Genomic DNA, 27,789 nt, shown 5'->3' on the forward strand with positions numbered 1-27,789 from the left:
TTTATTTCATTTTATGACTATTTGAACTGTTCAGGTTTTAATTCAAAATATAAGATGTATTTTTGAAACTACTGTAGCTTAAAATGAAATGTTAATGCATTTTCATATAGCGACCGGAATGCCACGTGTCTGTTCTGTTCTCATGTTACAGAGAATAATCTGTATCTACAAAGAAGTTTTAGTTTCTATGTGGTCCGGAGGAATTCTGGTCTATTTGATTCAGAATTCTGCGATTGCTAGTACTTTTTTAATACCAGTGTTAAAATGAAATGGAACTTGAATTTTTCTTCTTGCACAATCTGCTTTACCTGCACTTTTCTTTTTTCCGTTGCCTAACCTAATAAACTTCATTTCCGCTACGTTACTTCCGTTTCGTTTTTCTTCAATTTTTCGTGTTTTCTTGAACTTGGAATAGGTCAACAATATTATCTGTACAACTGCAATCCGAAACTTGGAATCATGTATTAAATATTTAAGATGTTGATCAATACAAGTTGGGTTTTATTTGCGATCTGTTAATATTTTATAACTATTTAGTTGTAAACGAAATATATTTGAAAATGTTAGAAGCCGGATAACAGAGGCGTCGGCTGACTTTACCTGGGTATTAATTTTTTTTTTTTTTTTCAAATGACAGTTTTCTGTACATTATTTGTACTTTTATGCAGATATAGACTAGTATTTTTTATAGATGTTATGTTTATTTTTATATTCTGTCATCCTACAATTATTTAGGTAAAATCCCAAACTTGGACAAAATGAGCGAGTCGCAAGAATCAGTTACACACGAAAGAGATCTGCTGAAACAAGAATTAGAAAGATTAAGCTGTGAACTCGAACAAACCACACATGAAAAAAATTTATCTGCACAATATGGGCTAGCTTTGTTGGAAGAAAAAGAAAATTTACAGCAACGATATGAAGAATTGGAAGCATTTTATGATTCAGCAAAAGCAGAATTGGAATTGTTGAGAGAAGTATGTAATGGCATTTCCGTATTAAATGAATGAAATAGGTCCTATTTGAAAGACAGCCCTATTAAATATTTTCTTGTAGATTTTTTTTTCTTTGGTGTTCTAAATGTGATTTACTTTAAAGGGTAGAATATTTTTTAATTACTAAGTGCAGATATGCAAATAATGAATTCCCATTTGTTTTATGCTGGGAACATTATAAATGTAATGCTTTGTAATATGTGTGTGGTGATAGTTTTCACTTTTATTTTGAAAGTTAACTGTGGAAACTGCATATATATAATTGGTAGCTTAACTTATGGGAGATTTATAATATGAATGCACTTATTATATTATAAAAATTAATTTATCTATTAAAATAAAAACAATAAGAATTTGACTTGATAAATGTAATATCAGGTGGTATGCGTTTGCAACTGATAGAAAGAATAAATGATACCTGGATCGTAATTCTCAAAATGAGGCTTTTTCAAGAGTACTTGAACTCAGTGGGCTTCTATTTCTCTCCAAAATTAAACATTTAATGCTTAGTACTTCATTATAAACATATTAATGTTATTTTATTATACTTTGTAATTATAAGATTTTTTTAAAAAGGTATTTTTTATCATTATTTCTTTCCTCTTATTAAATGTAATAGTTATACTTCCGGTTGTCTTTTTTACTTATGTATTTTATCACTTGCATTCTCTCCTTCCCTAATTTTTCAAAAGCTATGATACACATTTTACCCTTCTTAGGCTATAGAGGAAAGATGAAACATAAGGACTATTATCATTGCTAATATTCTTTCATACTAGTTCAGAGTAATCTATTGGATACTATTAGCATATTTAACTGAACAACAATCCTCATAATATAGCACATACAAAACAAATGTTTGCAAGTTTAGTGGTATTATTTTTCATGTTGTATGAAAAGTACCAGAAAAAATCTGCAGTAGACAAAAGTAGCAATAAGTAGAGTTCTGCTTCTTCACCACTATTGTGAAAATGTGTTGTGTCACTATTTTACCATGCACCAAACTGTTATATCACTAAAAACCACTCTTGTACTACATTAACCACTATTGTGAAAATGTGTTGTAATTTCAAGGTAATGCTGCCTTGACATTTATCAGGCAATATTTTATTATGAGCTACTTAGAATTTCCAATGATTCTGGACAATTTTACAAAATTCTATGATTTTTATTTAATAAAGTGAGCATTACTATTGCGCTGTCTTTCTATGATCAACAGATAATAGTACTATATGATCACAATCCAAAACTCCCAACAAGTAATCCTACTAATCAAGTTATGAAAATTTTTATGTTTTGTAATATATAAATTAAAAGAATTAAGATTGTTTCTGTCATTATTGAATTAACTGAAAAGTATTGTTTTAGTATATTGTCATTTACCTCTTAAAGAAGTTGTATTGATTGAAGTAATGATTCCATTACATTATCTAAGAGAGTTGATAATCTATGCTTCTATTAATGCTTAATTACGACTCTTTTTAGTTTTACCTCTATTTATTTAAAAACTATTAGATTTAAACTTCTGTCAATCATGAATAGGCAACTCAGAAACCTGTGGAAAATATGAATCTACAGTCTATTTGAAAATAAAAGCATTATTTTCGCAGAATTGGTACATTTATTAAAAACTTAACAGGGTGCTAACTCTAATTGTGGCCCAATAGCTAATTTCTAAACTATTAAAAATTGATGTATAATTCATTAAGTAAAAATATTCTGTTTTATTAGTCAATATATGTGCTGCTGAAAAATATGGAAATTGTGAGTTTTTATACTATTCCTTTGTTTTATTAGTCATATTTAGTAAAATATTCTTGTCAATTAATATTTTAAACAATAGGATTCCATTCTTTTGTAATCAAAATTGTCAGAGTTGTGGAGCTCTGACAATTGATTGGCCTTCATTATTTTAGACCAATCAATAGCCATCACAAAGAAATGAATTGGTTCCATGAGCCTGCTGTTGAATGATGTTCAAAGATTCATAATTTGGTTTGTTTTGAAAAAGGAGGGAAGGAGAGAATGCAAGTGATAAAATACACAAGTAAATAATAAAAAGTTTTTTCCCCATCCTTATTTAAAATATTATTGCATGAAAAATATATTGCTGATTGTGCTTAATGGAACTTAGGTACTATATAAAAATTTAGATATTGTTATTTTTTCAGTTATGTATGTTTGTTGACTCAAACATTTTAAAATATAATTCTTTATATCATTTAAAGTATTCTTCCAAATAGAGGTGTATGCTCTAACTTTCCAGAATTTTTTTTTATTGGACCATGATTCAAATAGAAACCTTGTATATTATTTTATATTGTATGATATATAATTTTATCACTTATATGTTAGATTAACTGAGACTTTTGCATAGGATCCAATAAAAAAAATGATAATTTTATAAGATATGAAGCTCAAATCATTCATTTTTATTTTAATTATTTGTTAGATTATTTTAACTGGAAATAAATAATAAAATTACAGTAGAATTTATTACAGTATTTTCAAGCAAGACGAAAAAGAACTTATTCTAACAACAAAATTAGGCTTAACTCTCAAAAGATATATTTCATAATAAAATTTACTGACTTAGTACTCTAAAAATATTATTTTGGCAGACATAACTGAAAAAGATTTTTTACAAGATAAAGGTTTGACATCTTTTGATCTAGGTGGAGCATTTCAAAGTAACAGTTGTAAAGTCTTTTGATGTTAAAGTCCTCTCCCCCCCCCTCCATTCTTTCGTATACAGTATTACCATTTTATTCTTTACAAGAGACCAGATGAATAATAGGGAACCAGGTGAAATTATTAATCTTGGGAAGCCATTTACTTTGGTAAAAATCTTCTAGAAACCTGAGAAGGGTAAATGTAAAAGTTTAATAGGAACATAATTATATTAATTTAACTAGTTTAGATGGTAAATCCATAGTTCCACAATTTTATTATATCATTCTGTGGTGAAAAGTGTTAGCAGAGAATAAAAGATGTATAAATATTTCTATTCATTTATATTAAATGTTTCTTTTTTTACAAATGAAAAATAATTTTTATGTTTAATTAGGCCCTTGCAAAATACCAGACAAATCAAAAAGTTACTGCATCAAGTGGTATTGAGCAAGAGGAAAGTCTTCTTTTAGAGACTGCTAGTAAAGAAGCTTCTTTTACTTCAACAGTATTAGAATTAGAAAAAGAACTTAAGCAGGTATGTATATTACTTTTTGTCTTTTAAAATTAAATATCTTGACTAACAAAATATTAAAATAGGAACACGCTTTAATAAATAATCAAAATAAATATTTGTTTAAATGTTTTTATGAAAATTACAGATTAAATGCAACCGCAATGAGTTTTTCAAAGAAACAATCTCCGATTCTTCTCTGCTTATTTAAATAAAACTTCGTCACTCACCCCCCACCTTTTTTTTTTTTTTTTTTTTTTTTTGTAATATAAACAGTTGCTGTAGGAGGGGTGTTCAGTCAAGTAATTAAATTTGGAATTTTTTTTTTAAATTCAGACAATTTATAAAAATTGGTATTAATTTATTTTTATGACTCCTGTGTTTCTTGGCAATTTCCAGATTATGTCAAAATTGCTAAGCTCCTTTGTGCATAATGCAACTAACTATCTTTTGGATAAATCTTGGTTGCTTGGCAATAAAACCAGGTGCCATAACAATTAAGAAATACAAAAAAAAAAGAAAAAAATCAGTTAATGTGACAATCTTTGCAAGTAAGCGGTTGTAGAGAAAAATTTAATCATAATATAATTATTATATAATATTTTATTTGATTATTTTTTATAATGCTATTTTACAATCAGTTTAGAATAAAGTTTCATTGTGTCAGTGTGTATATGAGAATGTACCAAAATAAAAATTTTACAGATTGATAGTTAAAAATCAAATGTCATTACTTTAAAGTGAATTTTGAATTATCTGTATTTTATTTTCTATTCAAGAAGAAATATCTTCCTCGTCATGAAATTGAAACAAATAACATTTATGCAATACTAAAGCTTTCAAGGACAGAATTGATTGAATGCATTTTTTGTAGGGTAGTTAAAATTAAATATAAGAGAATTATAGCTATGAAAAGGAAGTCTTCTTTTCAGTATGAACCAGATGATTATAATTAAGATATAACTACTTCATTTTTTTTTAACTTTTTTTAATTGGTTTGCATTTTTAACTATGGTTTTCAAACCTTGTATTTTGTGTACAATTTTCCTGGTTAATCTTAATAATCCTTCTTCAAACAATACATATATTTCAGTATTGGCATATTTGCAATTATTTATTTGGCATTATTATCAATTTTAGCATTATGTCTTTTAATAACTAATATCAACATCTTTTATGTTACTTATCTGCATTTGCATTTTTTAGGTACACTTTAATTTTCATATTATTATTATTATTTGTATTTATTTATACCCCACCCTCTTTTTGCCATTTTGCATATCTCAAAGGGTGTGTCATGCAACTTGTGAATCACTGATGCATTGGATGAATTCTATTTTTCTCCTGCATGAATTATTATTTAAATTTAGAGATGATCACATGGCAAATTCTTTTTCTGATTATAGTTGTCTGTATTTAAGTGAATTGCATCAGGAAACTGATTTTAAAATATGAAAGTATGATATAATTATAGATGGTCTGTTTTGTAATTGCTAAAATGTATATAATTTATTAATAAAGTAAATTATTCTCTACTTTATCAAATAAAGTTTCTTTGTAAATGCTTGTAGTATGCATCTGTGTATATATTAAAACCTTCGAAAACCAGCATAAACTTTGCAGATAATGAAATGAAAAACAATTCTATTATTTATGTATCTTTGTGCTGTGTGAATCAAACTGTACTTTAAATATTATATAATGTAATTTTTATTAAATATATCATATATAATTTAAATTCAGGGAAGAGATATAATAATTTTAACTTTAAAATATTAACCAGTTTTTTAAAAATTGATAATTTAATTTATTAATTCTCTTTACAAATATCCATAAAACTGAGTTGTAGTTGAATGTTTAGTACTTAACCTTTCCTCTTTGTAAACTGTTTTTAAATCTATTTACTTATGAGTATTACAGCAAGTTTATTTTAAATAATGGATTAAACATATTTTAATATCTTTCTTATATTTGTTTTAATAAAATACTTTTAATCATTTTGATATGATTTTCCTGTGCATTACTTAGGCCCGACAAGAAGTTTCTCGTGTTGGTGTTGAAAAAGAAAGAATTCTTCAAGAAAACATCGACCTTGCTAAGAACTGTGATGTTAGTGAATGGGAAAAGAAGACGTATAAAGCTGAGTTGAAGGAACTGAAACTGCGAGAAGCTCGTCTCTTAAGTGATAACAATGAATTGGAAGAAGAAAACATTTCCTTGCAGAAACAAATTTCATCTCTTCGTTCCTCTCAGGTATGAAAATTGTCCATCCATTATTAGTCCTGCAGTGTCTTCTTTTTGCCTCTGTTTATTCTGAAATCTCATAATGATTGATTTTATACATTTAGAAACTGCTTTTATACTTTGAATGGAAATCTGTTATAGACAGCAAGTGCACTTTAGTCAGTGAAACTCATGTTGAAGTATATAAATAGTTATATGGATTAGCATCAATAACAAATGACTCTACTTCTTATTGAAGATGATCAAAGCAAGCTATTGATGACAAAACTCGCTGCAATCCATCAATGCCAGGATTATCCCTGCCGAGATTAGGCGTCCTTTCAAACCAACTAATTTCGAGTATCAATGTCAAATGATGTATCATGCATTTCTATACATGTGTGGCCTGTAGAAAGAACTCTTTGAGGTGAAAAAAATTGTTTTAAATATAAAGTTTTATTGTGCAAAATACCATTGTGTGTTAAAAAAACAATCTGTTCAAATATATTAGTTAATTTTAAATACAACTAAATTATATTTAGCATTATTTGGGTGTAATATTGGAATACATAGCTGTCTGTGCACTATTAGCTTGACTTGTCTTCAATGATAATTAAACTATGTTTTATGTTTCATCCAGTTTAATAAATATATCTGCAGTATTGATTTCAATCTTTCTAACTGCTGTGAAAATTCCGAATTTATCAAAAAATAAATATTTAATATAGGCTTTGTGCTGTCTTACGTATATAAATTTCTCATAATAATGTTTCTTGGCCGTAATAAATTATATTTGCATAATTTGGTGAAAAAAATTTTTTTTTTTCTTCTTGATCCCACTTGGAATTGAAATACATTTAGTTTAGTTGCTTTTGTGATGAACTCGCTATTCTATTTCTCCCAACTAGTTTGTAGAATTTGATATATCATCTATCAATATCATTTATTGTCCTTAGATGTATGCCAAAAATTAATGACCTGAATTCTGTGAATATTATTGTCATGCTGTTCTTTCAATTAAATATTTGTATCTAATTTTTTTTAATTAATTCTATTTCAAAAATAATTTTCTGTCAGGTTTTTTTTATCTGATTTCTGCATTTTTCTGTAAATAATTCATATAAATAGTATTTAAAAAAAATAAGTAATTATTTCTAATAATTAAGCAGCAGTGCTTCAAATACTCTACAATGCTCTTACAATACTTTAAGTGTTATCATTACATATTGAAGATTCATATTTAGCATACTTAAGATTTTTTAATCTCTGAATGACAAAATCAATGCTTAGTTCAAATTCATAATTCTCATTTATAAATATGTCATCTTAATAAACTGCATAAAATATTTTTTAAATTTCAGAATTGTGATTAAAATGAAAATAATGATAATAATTAGTTCATTCACTTAGAAATTTTCTTATTTATGTGTTTATTTTAGCCTGTAAGCTATCAAATTAAAAATAAGTTAGTTGCTCAAAAGTTTAAAGTGTGATCTCTTTATTGAATGCTTTATGTACTTAAAATCATTCAGTGGACTCAAAGTATAATCATTTTTCTCTAGCAAACAAATTTCAAATATATATATATATATATATATATATATATATATATATATATATATATATATATATAATATAATTACTTACTAATAATTAGGTTATGTTATAGATTATATTTTAGCATTGTATTGTGAGGAAATTCAAAGAGCCTGAGGAAATGTTCAACTTATCAAAAAATTTAAGTTAAAAGCATTCAGATTAATTTCAATATCTAGTTTCACTTAATTCCCAAAGATTTATAGTAACTCATTTGAAATGTTGAATTTCTTTTGATTTCAAGATAAGTAAAATTAAATGTAAAAAATTAATCCTTGTATATTTTTTATTTTTATCATAGGTTGAATTTGAAGCAGCTAAACATGAGGTTAGATGTTTGCAAGAAGAAATTGAAGCTGCTAAAGGTCAAATTGAAGAGTTGACTTCTTTGAAGCGGATAGCTGAAAAGCAACTTGAAGAAGCTCTTGAAGCTCTACAGTCTGAACGAGAACAAAAATATGCTTTGAAAAAAGAACTTGATCAGCGTGTTAATTCTGAATCGATTTTTGGTATAAACAACTTGGGATTTTCTGGATTTGGACTCGGAAGTAAGAATCAAAGTTATGGCAGTGTTGATAGTTTTATTGTACCATCATCACTAACTGTGCATGGAAGTATTAACAGCTTAATTTTTCAGTATGCAAATTCTTCTAAATCAGGGAAAAAGCTGTCAAAGAATCCTTGCATGTGTTTCACTATTGCTTTTGAGCTGCTTGTGTCTTGCATAATATCTATCTTTGCTCCTTGATTTTATTTCGCTTTATTTCCAATATTTTACATTGGTATTTGCATTCTTGTTGCTTTTTTGGTTTTTATCTTAAATATTCAAGATTTTCAGGACAAGGAATTCAGTTATATATTTTTTTAATTTGCTGCTTTAAAATTTTGATTTATTTAAGATTATTTAATATATTTTAAGGTCAAGACAAATACCTTTACTTTTTTTAAAGAATATTTTTTCGATAATTAGTTGTTTTTTATTTTATGATATTTGTTTCCATTTATTTAGTACACGAGTCTATAAGGCTGTTAGTGTAAGTTATAATTTTTTTAATTAAAAAAAATTGTGGAAAAATTATACCTGAATTGTTTTTCAGTATTCATATATAGTTTTTATAGATTCTTTTGGTTTTACAATTTTTACATATGCCTTTTATTATAGTTTTAATTGGATAAGTACTCTTAAAAAAAATCGATTCAAATATTTTTTGAACTATTATACTGTTAAAAAGTTGTATGTTTTTGTTAGCTATTTTTGATGTTGTTTAGAAAGGTAGAACTGGAATTGGATAGAATTTACTTACTTATCACTTAGCATTTTGAAATTAATTTTTTTTAAAATCTTGTGGTTGTATTGATAGATTCCTAATATACTTAAATATGTAGAATTCAGCTCTGTCTATCATAAACATACTTTAGTAAATTTTTTTTCTTGAATTTTTTTAAGTATGTTTTATGCTGTTGTAGCGCTTACTTAAAGCAGGAATTGTGATATGCTGGCAATTTAAATTTTATTGATATTAGATTTTTTATAGGCTATTACTTAGAAATGTATCAGTTTTTTAAAAATTAGCCAGGTGATTTTTTATGATGAGATTTTATTTATTTTTTTATTTAAATTTTTAGAAGATTTAGAATTGTTTTTCATGAAAATTTTTGAAATGAGTTGATGCTAATTTTTGCTTTGAACGGAAAGCTAATTCTAAAGCTTTATAAATTTGTTTTTTATTGTTAAACAATTTATTTTCAATGATTTCAACATTATCATAACAGTTGATTTTTTTTTCTTTTTCTTTTTTGAAATTGTTCTCTGTTTAAAACATTTGTGAAATAAACATATTGAGTCATCAAAAGAATTTTATAAAAGAAAATGACCAATATTTATTCAATTCATTTAATGTCACATAATTATCTTTGTTAAATGATGAAGCTATGAAGCAGGTTGATCAGCTCATCATCTGCAAACTTTTTTGATGATTAAAACTGCTGTGTGCCTTTCTTCTCTTACTATGTGCAAAACTGGGACAAAATTAATGTCCCACTTTCTCTTTTTTGCATGAATTTACTGAATTGATCTTCTTTCTTGAAAGTAGGAACCAGATATATTTGCCATAAATTACCAACAATTAATAGATTTCTTTATATTGTGTATATATATATATATATATATATATATATATATATATATATATATATATATATTGACTTTGCAAAAATATAGTTATAAATAATTTTACTATTTATTTATTTTTAAAAAAAGGAAAATTTAAACACAAAAAGATTAAAGAAGAAAAAAATCTTCCAATTATTTTTAAGTTTTTCAAGATATTCCTTTATTTTTTTTAAAGAGAATGAACCATTTTTTTCTTGAATTCAATATTATTATATCTTGCTGATCTCATTTTACATTTCAATATGATTCATTTTCCAAGCATTATTTCTAAATTTTAATTACAAAAATGTTCAGTGATTTTTTCATCACAGGTTTTTATGAAATATTGAATTAAGCTTTTTAGAAATGTTATATAAATTTACCAACGCTAGTTCTGTGTGTAAAGCAGTGCTGAAATTGTCAAATAAATAATGCAATTTCATCAGAAATATTAAAATTAAATTTGATATTAATTTGTAGAATACTTTTGTTAAAGTTATCTCATTTAAAGAATAGGACGAAATATTTATTTTTTCGTTAATATTTATTCATACCCTCAATTTATATTTATATATTATTATAAAAACATTTGTTCTTACTGAGTGATTATTTATTCCTGAGTAAGAAGTTTAGTTGTATACAATATATTAATTATGTAGAAACCAAGCTTATAATTCTTTTTGCTAAAATTAATATAGCTTTCTAATATGATTTATAATTTGTTACAGAAGCTGAAATGATAATTTTTTATTTTAGTGTATTAATATTATTTTCATGTCAATTTTTTAAGGTCGGTTTTGTTTCGCTGACATCAGCTTGCATCTTTTTTTTTTCCCCTCCAAAAAGATATTAAGCTTAGATTAATGTATTTAACTCAGTTCTTTGAAAATTATGAGCTAATTTAATGTAATGTTTAGAAATTATAATCAAATATGTTGTCTCAGTAGGGATTATTTATTTATGTATAACAGATTTTTTTTTTCAATTTTTATGATTTTATATAGAATCAAAATGTGTTGCTAAATAATTATTTTTCTTTAAATTTTAAAAATAAATTTCATTGAATCATTTTTAATTACTTAATTTTTTTTATAACGTCCAATCCTGGTTAACAGAATTTTAAAAGGGTAAATTTAAAGAAGCACATTTAACAATTTCTTCAATATATATAAATATTGTGTGATTATGAAATTATTAAGTGTAAAACAAATTCAAAACATTTTATTACCCAAACATCAAAATATGAGCATAAGTGTATGTTCATTTTTAAAGATAAAATTACATTTTTAAAATTATAGAAAGCGCATCAAAATATAATTGGTAATAGTTAATTTAATAGCGTATTATTTATTCATCTGAAAAATGGAGCCTTTTGACTCTGGTGTTTCTCCTAATATTTTTGAGCAATAATGTTCCATATTCCATCTTTTCATTAGAAGAGCATCATCAGCCAGCATTAATTCATTGTATTGTTCAACAAATCTTTTACAAACCTAAAAAAAAAAAAAAACACATGCAGATGTTGCTGTTGAAAAAAAGCCTTGATATACAATAATTAGTAGCCTATGGCTAATAATACTGTTGCTTGAAATATTTCCTTTAAAAAAAAAAGAAAGAAAGCAGTACTCAAGTTTAATATTAAAAAATATCACAGTTTTTTATTATTATTATTATTTATTTTTCAATTTAGGCTTATGTCTAGAGCTTTTAAACCATTGGTGCCTGTTGATTCTTATTGTCTACTTTGGGCTGTTTATCATGTCAGCATGTAATTGCATAACTTTTTTTGTCCATGATTTCTTCTGAATCGTCCATTTTGCACTTCCTTATATCTGGAATTCTTTGCAATGCAGTTCATGTTTGTTTTGGATTTATAATTTCCGAGGTATTTCTTGTATCCTAAGTTTTACTTAGCTTCATTTTGGTTAACCGGGGTTTCATTGAAATAATTTTAAAACTGTCAATGTTTGCTTAATAGTATATAAGGGAGGGGAACTTCCTAAAATATTTCAAAATATGAAATTCCTTGAATTCTGTTGATTGAAATTAGGGAAAAAATCGCTGGTCATATAGAAAAGATGAACATTATTGTAATCAAATACACACTTTTTTCACATATTTCAATTCTATGCAGTATTTATGTATAGCTTTTTCAGTAACGATGTTTTTCTTTTTGTGGAAAATGTTTCTATTCCTTTTTCCTTCTTATAACTTCCTTGTCCTTCATTCATTTGTTCTTTATTTAGTTTCAAATTATCTTGAAAACAATTAGATATCTGTAGAGTTTTACAGTATTGAAATCAATGTCTTTGCTTAGTACATTATATGTTGCTTGCTTGTCTTTGTCTCGTTGAATTTCTGATTTCAAAATTTTCTTGCATTTGCTACTTTTCTTACCACATCTAGTCTTCTCAGTAATAAACCAGTGTAACTACTGTGAATCAAAAATAACAGTCTAGTGATAACTATTGATTTAATATTCTAATCTTTATATATATACATATATATATAAATGTTTTGGCATGAATTGCCGTACTCACTGCATGTTTTATTAACATTTCAGTCATTGTTTTTATCTATATATTATCTTTTTTATCTTGTCAAACAATCTTGTTATTAAATGAAAATTTATTTTCATTTTGTGTGTCTTCTTTCTGAATTTTTCTTTTATTTTACAAAACTCATGTTAAAGTTTACACATGAAATTACATGAATCCCAAATATTTTTTATACAGCTATCGACATTAATTTATCAAATAAGTATGCGTTTTTACATTATGTAAAATAATATTTAACATTGAAACACTATTAAAGGTTTTGAATAAAATCATAAAATCAATCTAGTTTTTAAAAAACAAAAACAGCTTACGTTTATAAAACACTGAAATTGCAAAAGAATTGATAGCGTATAAATCCTGCAGATTCATGTTTGTGAAATTAACTTTCAAAATTTTAGTTAGAATTTTGAAAGTTAATTTCACTATATTATGGGCAGAAACAAAATTAAAAGGCAGATGTTCTAATGAATATGATAATGGCTTTTTAAAGATATTTTTGCTTAATTGTGTTAACTTTGATGAATTCTTTTGATTGTATTCTTAATTACAAATGCAATTGTAAGTTATTTTTGATTGATCATACTGAAAAAATCAATTCTTTTGATTTACAGCAAAATTATTGAACTGTATGATAGTTAACATACTAAAATTTTAATTCTTCTAATTAACACAGTATTTTATTTCTTTTGATGTCAAATTCTGCTGTTTTTTATTAAAGCAAAATAAAAAAAAATTCCAATTTAAAACAAATTTTATTAAAAAAAAAAAAGGGAGGAGATTGAAACTTTGTTTTTGACACTTGTAATGTAACCTTTTTTTAAACTTATGTAGAAAATTTGATGAATTCCGTATTCTGATAAATCAAAATAAAATGCCTCTTTTTATTTATGATGCATCATACAATATTAAATTTTTAGAACATATTTGTTTTTAAAAATACAAATATGTTCGAAAAATTTCATGTTGAGCAATTTAAAAGTCATAAGTCAATTTATGTTATAAATTGACTTATTAATAAAGTTATTAGTCGATGTCAAGAAAAATCATAAGTTAATTTTTGAGCAGTTAAAAAAAAATTAATTCTAGAGCATGTAAATTCACTTACTAAAGAAAATAAATAAAAAGCAATAATGATGCTTTAGGTAATGCATTATTAATTTGAAAAAAAATTAAGTTATTATTTTTTTTACATTTAATTTTAAACCAAAAAAGTAATAATGGATTATATAATTTATTAAAATTTTAATCTGTGAAAAAGATCTAAAAAAATTATTTATAAATTTGTACTATGCCTTAACAATTTTAAGATTTAGCAGTAAAGTCTGCTTCTGTTACCACTTCGTAAATTATCATTTTCTCTTATTGAGAATACAAAGTATTTGTGTCATAATATGCTTGTGCCTACTAAAAAATGATTTTGTGCTTGAGTTAATTATGCATGTTTGCACTTAAATGATTCATTGTAACTATGTACAAGATTGTTCCTACTTGATGTTTAAATTGCTTGAATTGGAAATATTTTATAACTTTATAAAATAGATGGTAAATAGGTTAAGTTTCAATTAATCATGTAGCCAACCTTTTGAAGCTAAAATTCTTAATGAAAGGGAAAAGATATCTTTTGATGTGATGGTTCAGAATAATATAATTTTGTTTAATGCAAAAAACTGCAACACTAAACTTGATAAATATGTATTAGATTAGTTGGATACATAAACCATAACCAGAGAAATTTTTTTAAAAAGAAAAATGTTTGAAAAGTGACTAATTAAAGTATTCTGAAAGAATCAGTAAATATAATTTTGCTTGTTAATGAATAGAATTGCTGATGCTGCAGTGGAAGATGCACTCAAACTCATAGATTTTTTATTCAAGAATTAGATAAGCTGGCATGAAAAGAGAGAGAGAATAACCCTATTGGAATATTATTCATCCTGCCTGAATGTACATGAGGAAGAATAAATAAGTGTAACTGAGCCACCAGTTTATCCGAAGATGTATGGAATTACTGAATGATCAAGATCTTTCAAAGAGCAATTGGAAGGAACTATGGTTGAGTTCTAAGGGCCATCATCAACTATGATATGATCCCTCCCATAGAAGGCACATCCTGTCTTCAGCAGGATATAACTCAACTACACACTATTAATGTGCCAACCAAAATGAGGAGAACTAATCATTATAATGGGAGCTTTTCATTTTCATTTCTGTTCTAAGTCACCACCACCCTGATGGTATTAAGAGGAAGAATGACCAATATTGAAAATTTTCCTCACTTGCACTCTTTAAGATTAGTTCAATGATCAAACTGTTCAACCTCATAGATGGAATTATGATTGAGGAAGAATTTGAAGAATAATTTGGGACAATCATACAAGATAGCGAAAAGAATAGTTGCATAAATAAATATCTTGAATATCAATCCAAATTTAGAGAGAAGTGAAAGTATTCATTGTCATTGCAAAATCATAATTAGAATAAAAAAAGTTATCATTTAGTCGACAATCTGATTACTTTATTTGTTAAAATGTGAAGGCTTGAAATTGTAATTGATAAAGAAAATGTTTCTTTTTTTGTCTTTGATTTTTTTTAAATTAAATATTTTAATTATGAAATGAATCTTTGGTGAAATATGTAGACTTAGAAATTAAAGATTCCTTAAGTTTTTATATTTCTCTACATTTTACTTATTCTCTAAAATTCTTAACTTTATTTCATGTAGTTTTGATACTTACAATAATGACAGAAAATTAGTTTACCTCACTGATCAAAGAATACAATTTTCTGTAGTAAATAAGGAGGAATGGTAAGATTTATAAAGCAATCACTTAACATATACTTATTATTTAATTACAGTACATGAACTATTAACATAAATGTGTGTTAATATTTGTTTTTTAACTTGATTTTTATAGTTAAATCAAAATTAATCTTGGTTGGTCATAAATAATTATAATTTTATAGTTCTTACTTTTAATTTTTGGATTTTCTTCTCAGAATGCAAAAGAGTAAACATTAAAATAAAGATATATTATTTTTATATTTTATAGACCGAGGGTTATATTCATAGTGTTAAATGTGTTTTTAAATTTCTTTAAGCTGATAAATTGGTTATCTCCTCTTTCTTTTTATGGTTTGATGGTACTTTTCTCAATTTAAATTATCAATATAATGATTTATTGCTGTTAATGTTTTAAAAAATTTCATGGAAATGAAAAATATTTAAAATATTTGTTGCAAATTTAAAAGTATTTTTGTATTAAGTTTGATTAATTAACTTTGAATGAATATGCAAGATATGCTTTATTTTTTGTAATTGTGAAGACTAGTCAGTTTTAATTCTTGGTGCTGCAAAAGAAAGAACATTATTTTATTTCTGGATTTTATACTTTTAGGAGACTTTTTTAAATGTGTATTTTCTGATTTATATTCATGAAATATTGTGTAAGCTGTTAAAAAATGTTAGCCATTTGATTGCTATCTTTCCAGTAGTTTGCATTACTAATTTCAAAAGAGTTCTTTTATTGTAAATTCCATTGAGTTTATCATAAAATCTTATGTTTCAATTTTAGAATTTTCTCCCCCCCCCCAAATATTTTTGCAACTAAGCAATATTGATTCATTTTCTTTGGCCATCGCTTTAAATGCAAAGCATATTTCTCTACACTGTATGATATTTTCAGTTATTTTAGGACAATATTATTGACCACTAAGATTTTAGATGTCTTTTCCTTATGTCTGCAAACTAAAAATTGATTATTTTGAAAGGTAGTGATTTTAGGAATCAGTTTTACTTCTTAAGATTACTTAAAACTCTTACACTTGTTTATAAAGCATGTTCATGCATGAATATGTTGATAAATATTTTTGAGATCTATAAACAAATTTTGGTTCTTTTCATTGTGCAATTCTTCATCAAAATATTTTCAATGAAATGATAAATAAATATTAATCTTGTTGTTTTTTTCATGTTATAGTGTACGGGTTATTTTCTTAACTATAATCCTTTTTAAAAGTGAAATAGAAAATAAATTAATTATAAATTTAATTAAAAATTAGTAATTTGGTTTAAAAGAATCGAATGATTTATAAATAATTTTACAAAAGACAGAACTGACACGAAAAGAAATTTCAAATATATAGTCCTAACATGTTGTTAAAATATAATTAATATTATAATTTGCACGCTGGCATTCTTTTGCATTATGATTTCATTAATTGACTTTAACATATTGTTCTTTGAAAACAAAATCCAAATTTCATGTGCTGTTAGGTAAGCAGATTTATGTTTTGTTGCATGAACTTTCCTCGGAATAATAACAGATAAAAATGATGTGTAAATTAAACTAGAATAATTTTTTAATTCTTAAGTCATTTAAGAATCTTATTTCTTATTTATTAATATTAAAATATACATGAGCACAGAATAACATACATAATTTTTTCACTAATTTAAAAAATAAACTTATTTGGAATAATTTTCAAACAAAAAATTTTCATTTGTTTATTTAGAAATGAAAAGTTTGCATCAACATAAAATGAAAAGTAATTTTCAAAATCTGATTGTTTATGAGTAAACTAATATTAATACATGTAAAAAATGTCAATTTCTGTATCTAAATTTCAATATCATAATATTGCCCATCAAATTATAATAACAGTACTTTTCTGTGGAAAAACTTCACCAATTCTTTTTCAATTTAATTAACATCCATGATAAAATGGTAGTAACTTATTAGAAAAATTAAAAGCATGGAGCATTTGTAATATATTACTGTTAACAAGAATTTGTTATAAAAAGTATGGGTAAATAATTGGATTATAAAAGTGCTTTGTTATAAATTTTTACAGCTATAAGAAAATGCTCATTCAGAACTATGATTAGTTGATAAAATCTGAATTCATGCTGTTTTTTGAAAACTAAACAAAGAATGCTTATTTATAATAGATTTTCAAAACTGAAATTTAGTATGTTTGTTGCTGTGTAGAAAATATCTTCTCTTTCATCCAACTATTTCTGGACTCATTCATTTTCTTTTCTATTTCTAATATTAAAAGAATATTCTTTTTTTTACTATAAAGAGATTTTTTTTATTTGATAAATGTTTTAATAAAAAAATTGTAAACCTTCGAGAAGAAACATAAATGAATGTAAGACAAGAATGTATGACATATTATTACTTATATGTAAATAATGTTGCATAAATGTTCGCATTGCATCAGCATTAAGTATTTATCAATCATTATTAATCATTGAGTAATATTATAGCTGGATTCACTAATGTGGAATGAATTTTTAAAGCAGTTTAGTAATCATTTTATATTTTATAAAAAAAAGGTTATAATTTTAATTTGATGGATTATTTTATATATGAGCTAAGCATGAGAATATTAATTCATTTTGGCAAAAAGGAAAAAAAAAATAAATAAATAAAGAGAGAGTAAAAGTGATGAAAAAAATTTACATTTCTGTACATTTTCTCACATTTTTGTTATTTAAGAAATTATTATTATTATTATTACTTTAAAATAAAAAATGCACTTATCATTTATTTAATATTACTTTGTTTGATGGAAAAACAAAACCTTATCCTCTAAAACATTAGAATATCCAGATTATTAAAAAAAAATAATAATAACATATTTGTTGAATAATTATTTCCATGAACTTGTATGAAGTAACACTCCCTAATTATATATTTCTTTTTTGTGAGTTACTTTCTTAAAAAATTTTATTTGAACTTTGTATAAGGGAAAGCATTACAGTTTCAGTTCTCCAGTACTAGTCGATATATAAGAATTGAAAGCATCTTTTCAATCTCATATAGGTACAGTGTAAAAAAGAATAAAATTCTTTATTTATAAATATTCTTATGGAAGGCAAGAACTTTGTTACTTTAAAGTTAAAGTGGCGCATTTAAAATCCACTTAATTTAATGTCATTGTTTATATGGTCATTTTTTAATCTATCTGATTTTATGTGCAATAATTAAGAACTCTTTTTTTTTTATTATTATTTTGTTTGCATGCAAAATACTGCTTTTAGCGTATTGCATTTATTACAGCAGTTTTATATTTTCATGGATTATTCTTGTAATTTTTTTATGAATGCATTCATTCAAAAATATATGAAATGATGAATCATAGTATAAAAGTAGTAATTTGACAAGTTGTAAGATTTATTTAAGTTGTATTGTTATGATGTTTCTATTAATTAAAACTTCCAGTAATATAGGCGTCTATGAAAAAGGAAGAATTATAAATTTTTTTCTTACATTAAAGTAAAAGTTTATTTTTATTTAAAATTATTCTGAAAATGCTTAATAAATAAAGTTCATTGATATAAATAATAGACAAAGGTAAAGAAATATAAACTTTTTCAATACATTCAATCCTTTTTCTAATCTATGTTATTTCTGCATTTTGAGAGATTATATTTCCATATAATTTTTTTAATATATTTTCCAAATTCAATGGCTTTTTTTTGTAACTTTTTAAGCATATTGTTTAAGCAAAGTATCTATATACTTTCAAAATACATAATTTTTTTTTTTTGTTTAATAATTGTTATGTGTTGCTTTTTATTGTATTTACTTCACCATAATCAATTATCTCTGATTCATTAACTCTTTGAGGTTTGGTGAGTTAAAAACTGTCTCACTTTTTTCATAGTTTTTTAAGCATGGTGGGATATATTTTAACCCACCTCAAAAATTTGAAGTCTTTCATTCAATTGGTAATGCTATGCACCAACAATAAATGCATAAATAAGTGGGGGGGGGGGGAATCGATACAGATCAAGATTCATTAGTAAGTTGTGTATGTTGCTGTGATTGGGGTTGGCGCATTGTGTGCTGCAGTGAATTTCTGTTGCTGATAACAGTATATGTTGGTTTATATGAGTAAAAAAATTGTTTTATAATAAATTTTTTTTAAATGTTACTTCATATTTTATACTAATTTTGTAGTATTGGGACCAACATTTTAAAAGAGGACTTATTGATTATTATTTTTTATTTTGAGTAATGTATTTCGTTAAATTATCAAAATGAATATTTTTTTTTTTTTACAATAAAAAAAATTATGCAACTAGAGGTGTGTGTTTTTTATTGTGTGCTTCAAAGAGTTAACAGAAGTCTTAATTTTATCTTCTAGGACTTAATAACAAAGCAAAGAAACTTGAGTTTTTGTTCAAGATATGTATATTGTTGTTGTTTTTTCATTCCCTATATGTATGTGCAGTCTATTTTTGTGTTAGTAGTAAATTTGTTTTTGACATATTTTCTGTTATTTTTAATGCAGATCTAAATCAAGATCATGTAGATCAGTCTGATGAAGATGGCGAAAATGATACAACTTTAACATCTTTGACAGGAACTGATAGTATGTATTTTTTTAACATTGTATAATAATTATATAGCTATCATATTGTGTGAAATGAATACTGTAACTTTTTTACTTTCTGGCCGGATTTTGTGTATGTGTGTTTTCCTAATGTTATTTTTTTTCATCTATTAATTTTTGCTAATGTTATATTTTCTTACTTAATATGTGTAAAAATTTTATGCTTTGTTTTATCGTTTTCCTTTTAATACTGAAATATAAATGATTAAAAATACGATTTAAATTAATTAGAGAGGAGAAAGTGAAAAATAAATATACATAATTTTTTCAAAATTTGGATTTTTTTTACAGTTTTTCCTTTTTGTTTCGGTTATACTTGATTAATTTATATGTTTCATGATTTATGCATAATTTAGTAATTTTTGGTTGAATTCTATCTATGCATTAATTGAAACGAATATTCCAGAAGATAATGTATCAAAACCACAATCTTCAACTGTTGGTGATTTGTTCAGTGAGCTCCACCTTTCAGAAATACACAAATTAGAAAAGCAGCTTGAAGCAGTAAGTATGAAACAGTTTTCATTTGCAATGAAACAAATTTGTGAGCATGTTTAAATTAAAAATTAAGTTATTGGTAGAATTTTTTTTTTAATTTATAGTTCTTATTATGCTTACTACTTTCTTATTAATGATTTATGAAAAAATCGGTTATGAATGATGTTAATAAAATATTAAGAATAAATGTTTTTTTATATTTCATTAACTAAATTTGTTTGTTATTGGTTGCATTATTTTTTAATCTATTTAAATATGTAATTTTTTCACCTTTATGTTAAATTAAGAGCAATGAATTTATTGATTCCTATTAGAATGAATTTTATGAATTAGAATTAATTTATGTAACTGCCCCCAGACCCTTGGTTTTGATGAGAGTTTTCAAAATTTGTAAAATATATTTTATAACTATGCATTTAGAATTTCACAAATGCTTTTTTATGATGCCTAAAAGTGTATTGTATAAACAATAAACTAGAAATGAAATTTTCTATATCAGTAGGGATACTAGTTATGATACTACATGATGCATTAAATTGACTGAAACATATTTTTTATTCTTTGAAATAATTTGATGATTCTTTGCTTCTAAGTTGTACTATATATTTTTTTTAATTTATCTAGTTTGTATAACTTTTTTTTATTTTTAAATATTGTTCATTTACTTCGAGCTTTTGCCATCTAATATTTTGGACGTTGGCAACGTTTTATAGAAATTTAAGATATAACAATAAGGTTTATATTAATTAGTATTGCAAGATCAGAATCATTAAACTGACTTGTAATTATGTTGCCATAATTATGCATTGTTGTACTTTGAACTTTCTAGGCTGAAAATGAAAAATCAAAACTATCCAATCGTCTTCAAGAAGCACAACAGCAGCTAGAAAAAACAAAAGCGGAGCTTAATGATCAAAACAGTCGAGTCCATCAAATGGTAGAACATATTAATGCCTTAATAGCTCTTCATGGTAAATTAGCAGAAATAGAAGATGGAAGCAACTTAGAAGATAATGAAAAGGTATGGCATCAGAGAAATTTAATTTCTGTATTGTTTAAAACTTATTTGTAAATTAATTTTAAAAGTTAATTGCATTGTAAACATTAATTTAAATGAAAATACATGCAATTAAATGAATGCAAGTTAATTGATTAGTAAAATTATGTGATGGTGTGTTTTTATTCATTATTTTTTTTTGGTGCTTTACAAAGTTTGAATAATTCAATATTGGCATATAAATAACCATCACAAAAACAGTTATTCATTTTTTTAATTTCTTACAAGTAGCATTATTAACTTATTTTATGTATTTGATGACAGACAACTTTTAAATTATTGATATTGAAATGAGAACAAAAATAATTTACCCACTTTTGCTGTGTTTACACTTATATCAATTATATTTCATTATATGTTTTTTTTTCTTTTTTTGTAACTTCTATTACAAAAACATGTCCATGTTTTGATGAATTTTGTAATTTATAAAAAAAGTAATAAATCCTCATATTCTCAATGTTTTTCTCTTTTTAGGATATACCAGAAATATCTCGTTTGAAACATCTATTGACAAAACATGAGCAGCGATATCAATTAGCTGTTCAGCAAGTAGAACAGTTGCAGAATGATGTTAAAGGTCTACAAGAGCAGGGTGCTGTCATCAATGAAGAAGAAATGAATTCCCAGTTAAGAAATGAAATTGCTGAATTGAAAATACAGGTATTTTTTGCATAGGGTTCTTTTTTTAATAATCTCTTATATATTTTAATGTATTAGTAGGTGATATCTGAATTATCAATATTTTCTTAAATCAGTAAATGCTGTGCCTAAAATTCATGCACTTTGTATAAGAAAATTTGTGCATATAAAGATTTTAACAGGAAATTTTGTGAATATTTTACTTTATTTTAATTTTGCTAAAGTCAATATTATTTTAGTGTGCTTATTTGGGTGAAATTGGCATAAAAAATACCACCTAAATATTTTGACCTTTTTACAGGTGCAAACTTATAACAACAAAGTCAGGGAATTAGAAGATGATTTGCATATTATGGGAGAAATTGCCAAAGAAGCCAGATTTGCTTTGAATTTCACTCAGGTATATTTTTTTATGAATATAAGCCAATTGCTGTGATTAATTATTAATACAATTCAGTTTGAGTTACTTTTTTATGGTTTATACTTAACTGCTATATATATTAAAGTAAGTTTCATTTACATTTTTTTTTTTAATTTCATTGAAATCTAATTATCCAGATTTTGTTTTTAATCATCTTAATGTATTTGTTTGTATGTTGGCAGTAACTCTAACCTCATATTTAAATCTCTATTTTAGGATGATCTTGTTGCAGTATCGGAAGAGCTTGCTCAATTGTATCATCATGTGTGTATGGTAAACGGTGAAACACCAAGTCGAATCATGTTGGATCATGTCAAAGGATCTCATATTACAGGTTTGTTCTAAATCATTTGATATGTATTATTAAAGGAATATGCAATAAAGTTTAAGTATGTGAAATTTATTTTAATTAAAATTTAAATTCTTATTATTCAAATCCTTTAGTATATCCTACTGCCGGTTTTTATCATAAGTGTTTAAGGGAAAAAAAATCTAGTATAACACAAATTTTGCATTTTGCTCATATATATATTTATATGGTTAGTAGAATATTTAAATATAGATTATACTTTTTTATATGTGGTAAATTTATGATTATCTGCTGAATTGTATAATAAAGCAATTGTGACTAATCAAATTTCGTCAAATGATAATCCTCAAGACTGATTTTTTTTAAAAAAAGGAACAAATGGACTAGAAAATGTTTTACAATGATTTTTACTTACAGTAGATGAGAAATACAATAGATAGTGCACAAACAGTTCTGACTCAGTAAATTTTTGTACTAAAAGCTTGTTGATTCACTTTTTTATAGAAAAGAAAGGTGTTCATTTTTTTTTTCTTTTAAAACACTTCCTTATTTGCAATTAAGTTTTTGTAATAGTATTTTATGATTAACAATCATGGATGATTGTCAATTTCTTATATGTAATGAAAATTCTCTTCCTCCTGAGCTGTTCAGTGCATAAGTTAAACCTCTTCAGGTTCTTTTCTTTATTATGACTGTCTCAAGACACTTGCGGGTTTGACATTATGAACCTCTTTTAAAATGTTGAGTCAGTCAAATAACTCATTCAATAAACTTCATTAAAAAGGAGACTCCCCTGATTATTTGCTGCTGTTTGACTTCTGTCAGTCTCCTCCCTATTATTCTTTGTTTCTGCTGCATTTGAAACGCGTCCTTTTTGAATAATCATGGATTATAAGGAAAACGTTTTTAATGATTGTAATCGAAGATTGCATGATACACAGTAGAATTCTAATTATTCAAATCGATTTTGTTTGAAAATGTCAAAATTGGAAATTAATAGTAGGATTATAGTCGAGGACTTTGATGTTCCCTTTACAAAGAGAGAAGCTTGTTTTGGGATATTATTTTATAAGTTATTATTTTGTTCATGTGCAATTTTAAAACATCTGCATGCACATAATTTGTGATTTCATTTTATGTAAATCTCACATCATTGACAGCTTTCTATAGTCTACTTTTTATAGTACATTACTATTTTTTACTTACTATTTTTTGTGTGTAATTCATTAAACTTAATTTCATAAATTAAATTTCTTTTGTATATATCTGACTTCAGTTTTGCTTTATTTCTGAGCTTTATCCTATTCTTTTAAAGTTCTACATATGTAAATATATCCATTTCTGCTTTCTAATAATTGGATCATTGCTGTGTTGCTCTATAGAAATAAAGTCAAATTAAAAAAATTCTTAGCTCATCTTTTTGAACTGTAAAAATTTGCATTTCCTATTTTATTCTTGTACAACTATTTAATGTATCTCAAATAAAATAAAAAATATTACATCTTACTTTTAAACTTTCAAATCTTATTGTAATGTCTTCTTTATTTATTTACATAGGAAATGCCTTGAGCTTAATTAATAACATGGTAAATCCCCAAGTGTCTGGTTTCACTAGTTAATATTTATCCATATAAATATCTAAAAAATTAATTATTCAGTGATAAAGAAAGTATTTCACTGTAAAAATGAAAAAAAAATTAAAATAATTAATTAGCATTCCAGCAGAAAATTATGCTGATCATTTTGTAAAGGATTAATGCTTAGTTCAGATAGTCTGTGATTTAGTTGTAAATTATTCTTAAAAATTTTACTAAATAGAAGCCAGTGTCTTTTGGAGGTTTTGAGTGATGTTTCTACTGAACCTTGTATGTCTAATTCATATAACAGATTGATACCTAATTCAGGTAAAATAAATAAATTATGTTTATTTGAGATCCTATACATGTATTTATATTGAAAATTAAATGCATTTTAAAAAGTATAGTATCAGAAAAGGAAGAAAAATAAATGTTTTATTTTTAACATTTGTATTTTCTTCTTTGTTATCAAATTTTTTGACTGGTTTCTTTCAAAATGAAACAGCTAAACACTAGTACTTCTATATTTTATAGGTGATTTTTCTCATCAATAATTCAATGTAAAGCTTGATAATATTTATAACATCCTAATACCAAAAATAAATTTGTGTCTCCCTGGAATTGTTCTGGATCTCACTTTTTCAATTATGAAATATCGATTCTATATTTGTAAAAAAATTCAATTAACCTTCCGTCGGGCACAATGCAAATTCTAACATGATCGGGTGCAATTCATCTAAGAGATTAATGTACTCAATTAATGCAATTTTTGAATGTATGTTAAAAAAAACATATTAAACAGAACTTTTCACTTACATTTGAGTATATTTAGTATGAGTATTTGAGTATACATGAGTACTCAATTAATGTGACTTCATCTCACAGATTAGTTGCGCCCAATGGAAGGTTAAATAAAACTTGTCATACTAGAATTTAAAATTTATATATTAAATTAAAGAATTTTTTTATAATACCATGCTACTTCATTTAAACTTGGTTAATAATTAATTGTTTATGCTTAAAATTAATTTCAAGGTGTGAATTTTTATTGCAATTCTAGTTTCTTACATAAAAAGCAATTTAATTAAAGCATTCATGCATTCTGATCTAATACTGATTCAATTAATATGCTGCTATTCTACTATCTACTTATTTACAAATATTTATTAATAATATATTTGTGACATACTTAATATAATCTTATAATATTTTTTAATGAAATGTAGTAATTTTTTATGTTTTTGCAGGATCAACTGACACTAATTCTGAGTCTCCAGAATCAGATAAAGACCAGCCTTACAGTTTGTTATTTAATATGAATGCAAGTAAGCTGGATACTCTGAAAGAAAAGCTTAAGAGTGACATTGCAATAAAAATCTTATTGGAGGAAGACAAAAACGAAAACAGAAGCGAGTTAGTGACTCCAAGTAATCGTTTGTTGGATACCATTCGGGACCAACTCAGTCACCTCACAAAAGCGGTTGAAAACACCATTGAAATATATAGACAGAAGAACCTTCATACTGGCAATCAAGAACATTCATCTTTGGCTGAAGTAGAAGACCTACAAGAGCAAGTGATAAAATTGAAATCCTTGCTGTCCACCAAGAGAGAACAGATAGCTACATTACGAACGGTCTTGAAAGCCAATAAACAGACTGCTGAAGTGGCTATGGCCAACCTTAAGAGCAAATATGAAAATGAAAAGGCAATAGTTAGCGAAACCATGATGAAGCTTCGCAATGAGTTAAAAGCTCTGAAAGAAGATGCAGCTACTTTTGCATCTTTAAGAGCAATGTTTGCAGCACGTTGCGAAGAATATGTGACCCAACTTGACGAACTACAACGGCAGCTATCGGCAAGCGAAGAACAAAAGAGGACGTTGAACTCTCTTTTGAGATTGGCCATCCAGCAGAAACTGAATGTGATGCAAAAGCTGGAAGAATATGAAATGGACAAAGACAAAAGCCATGGTAGGCGCCATAGCTCCCGAGGTAGGAATGTATATTCAAGAGGAAGTTCCAGTAGTGCCCACCAGTCAGGTTCAAGTGCCTTTGGTGGAGGCAGGCATAGCCATGATGGTTATCATTCTCGGCGTGACTACTAGAATTTATTTATAGGATTCATTATGACTACAATTAAGTTAATGTTTTTATACTTGGAATAAAATATACATAATTTTAAAATTTTAATTTTATATATAATAAAATATTTTACATTTTTCGTTGTTTCTTATTTAAGTTTGTTTAATTGTTTTGTTTAAACAAAGAACATTTTAAGTAAAAATTCAAAAGAAAATTCTTTTATTGAAAAGAACTCAATAAAAGAACTCCATGTTTTAATTGAGAAGAAAGAAAAACTAATATTGATAAGCTGCACTTAAATGCTGTCACTAGTGTTCAGCTTAAGTAGTAGGACTTTGATGCAGTTACTACAGTTTAAAAGGAATATTGAAGTTTAAGATATAGAATACCTTTGCTATATAAACAAAAAAAGGGAATTATTAATACTATTAAATTTTCTCGGTTAAAAAAAAAGTAATCGCAAAAACTTCGAACTCGCAATTTTGACGACCTGTATGTTTCAGACTTCCTTGAATACAGAAAACACTTTTTGAAATATCCGCCTGTCTGTCCGTGAATACAATAATTCAAAAGCTCTTTAAGTTGAATGGAAGAAATTTAAGACATGGCATTTACTCTAGATTTGCAGATTTCCATCAAATTTGTGAGAAATCCATTCAGTTCCAACCCGATGTTGAAAATCTTGTACAGAAAATTCATTGTAAAAAAAAAAGGCACAATAGAGTAATTAGCGGAAGACATTTATTGATCATAATTTCATTCATGACCAATAAACTGGACATAAATTAGAACTAGAAGGTATGCCTATCTAGACGGGCTGTTATATTGTTAACAATATCTTGGTTATGAATGTAACAGAATTAACTAACATGTTACTAAGTAGTAGTAGAAAATCTAATGCACATTGAAAGAGTGTTTAAAAAATTATATGCAATATGCTTTAGGTATAAATATATAGAAATTCATTTTCTTCCATTGTTTGACTAAAGAACAATTCTATTTAATGACTGTATAGTTTACAAGACGAATAAAAATGGGAAGTTACAATACCACGAAATTTAAAAGATAGATGGACTGGGCAATTATTTTTT

General features: G+C 25.6%; 1 protein-coding gene across 1 annotated transcript; it reads left to right on the forward strand.

Moving 5' to 3' along the window:
• Positions 1 to 219: 219 nt before the first annotated feature.
• On the forward strand, positions 220 to 26,835 carry LOC129963165 (protein bicaudal D-like). The gene is made up of 12 exons (XM_056077298.1): positions 220 to 604; positions 736 to 977; positions 4,063 to 4,203; positions 6,208 to 6,432; positions 8,300 to 8,546; positions 20,011 to 20,091; positions 20,519 to 20,616; positions 21,440 to 21,631; positions 22,142 to 22,327; positions 22,608 to 22,706; positions 22,944 to 23,061; positions 25,862 to 26,835. Exons 2-12 carry the CDS (start codon positions 759 to 761, stop codon positions 26,719 to 26,721), a joined length of 2,466 nt encoding a protein of 821 aa, XP_055933273.1. The 5' UTR covers positions 220 to 604; positions 736 to 758; the 3' UTR covers positions 26,722 to 26,835.
• Positions 26,836 to 27,789: the final 954 nt, after the last annotated feature.

Source organism: Argiope bruennichi, chromosome 3, assembly GCF_947563725.1.
Source record: "Argiope bruennichi chromosome 3, qqArgBrue1.1, whole genome shotgun sequence".
Taxonomy (NCBI): domain Eukaryota; kingdom Metazoa; phylum Arthropoda; class Arachnida; order Araneae; family Araneidae; genus Argiope; species Argiope bruennichi.

Bases quoted from the DNA above. Each gene is read 5' to 3' on its own strand.
- LOC129963165 (XM_056077298.1), top strand. From the start codon at position 759: ATGAGCGAGTCGCAAGAATCAGTTACACACGAAAGAGATCTGCTGAAA. The intron at 4,204-6,207 runs GTATGTATATTA...TGCATTACTTAG, and splicing joins TAGAAAAAGAACTTAAGCAG to GCCCGACAAGAAGTTTCTCG. The intron at 22,707-22,943 runs GTATATTTTTTT...TCTCTATTTTAG, and splicing joins TTGCTTTGAATTTCACTCAG to GATGATCTTGTTGCAGTATC.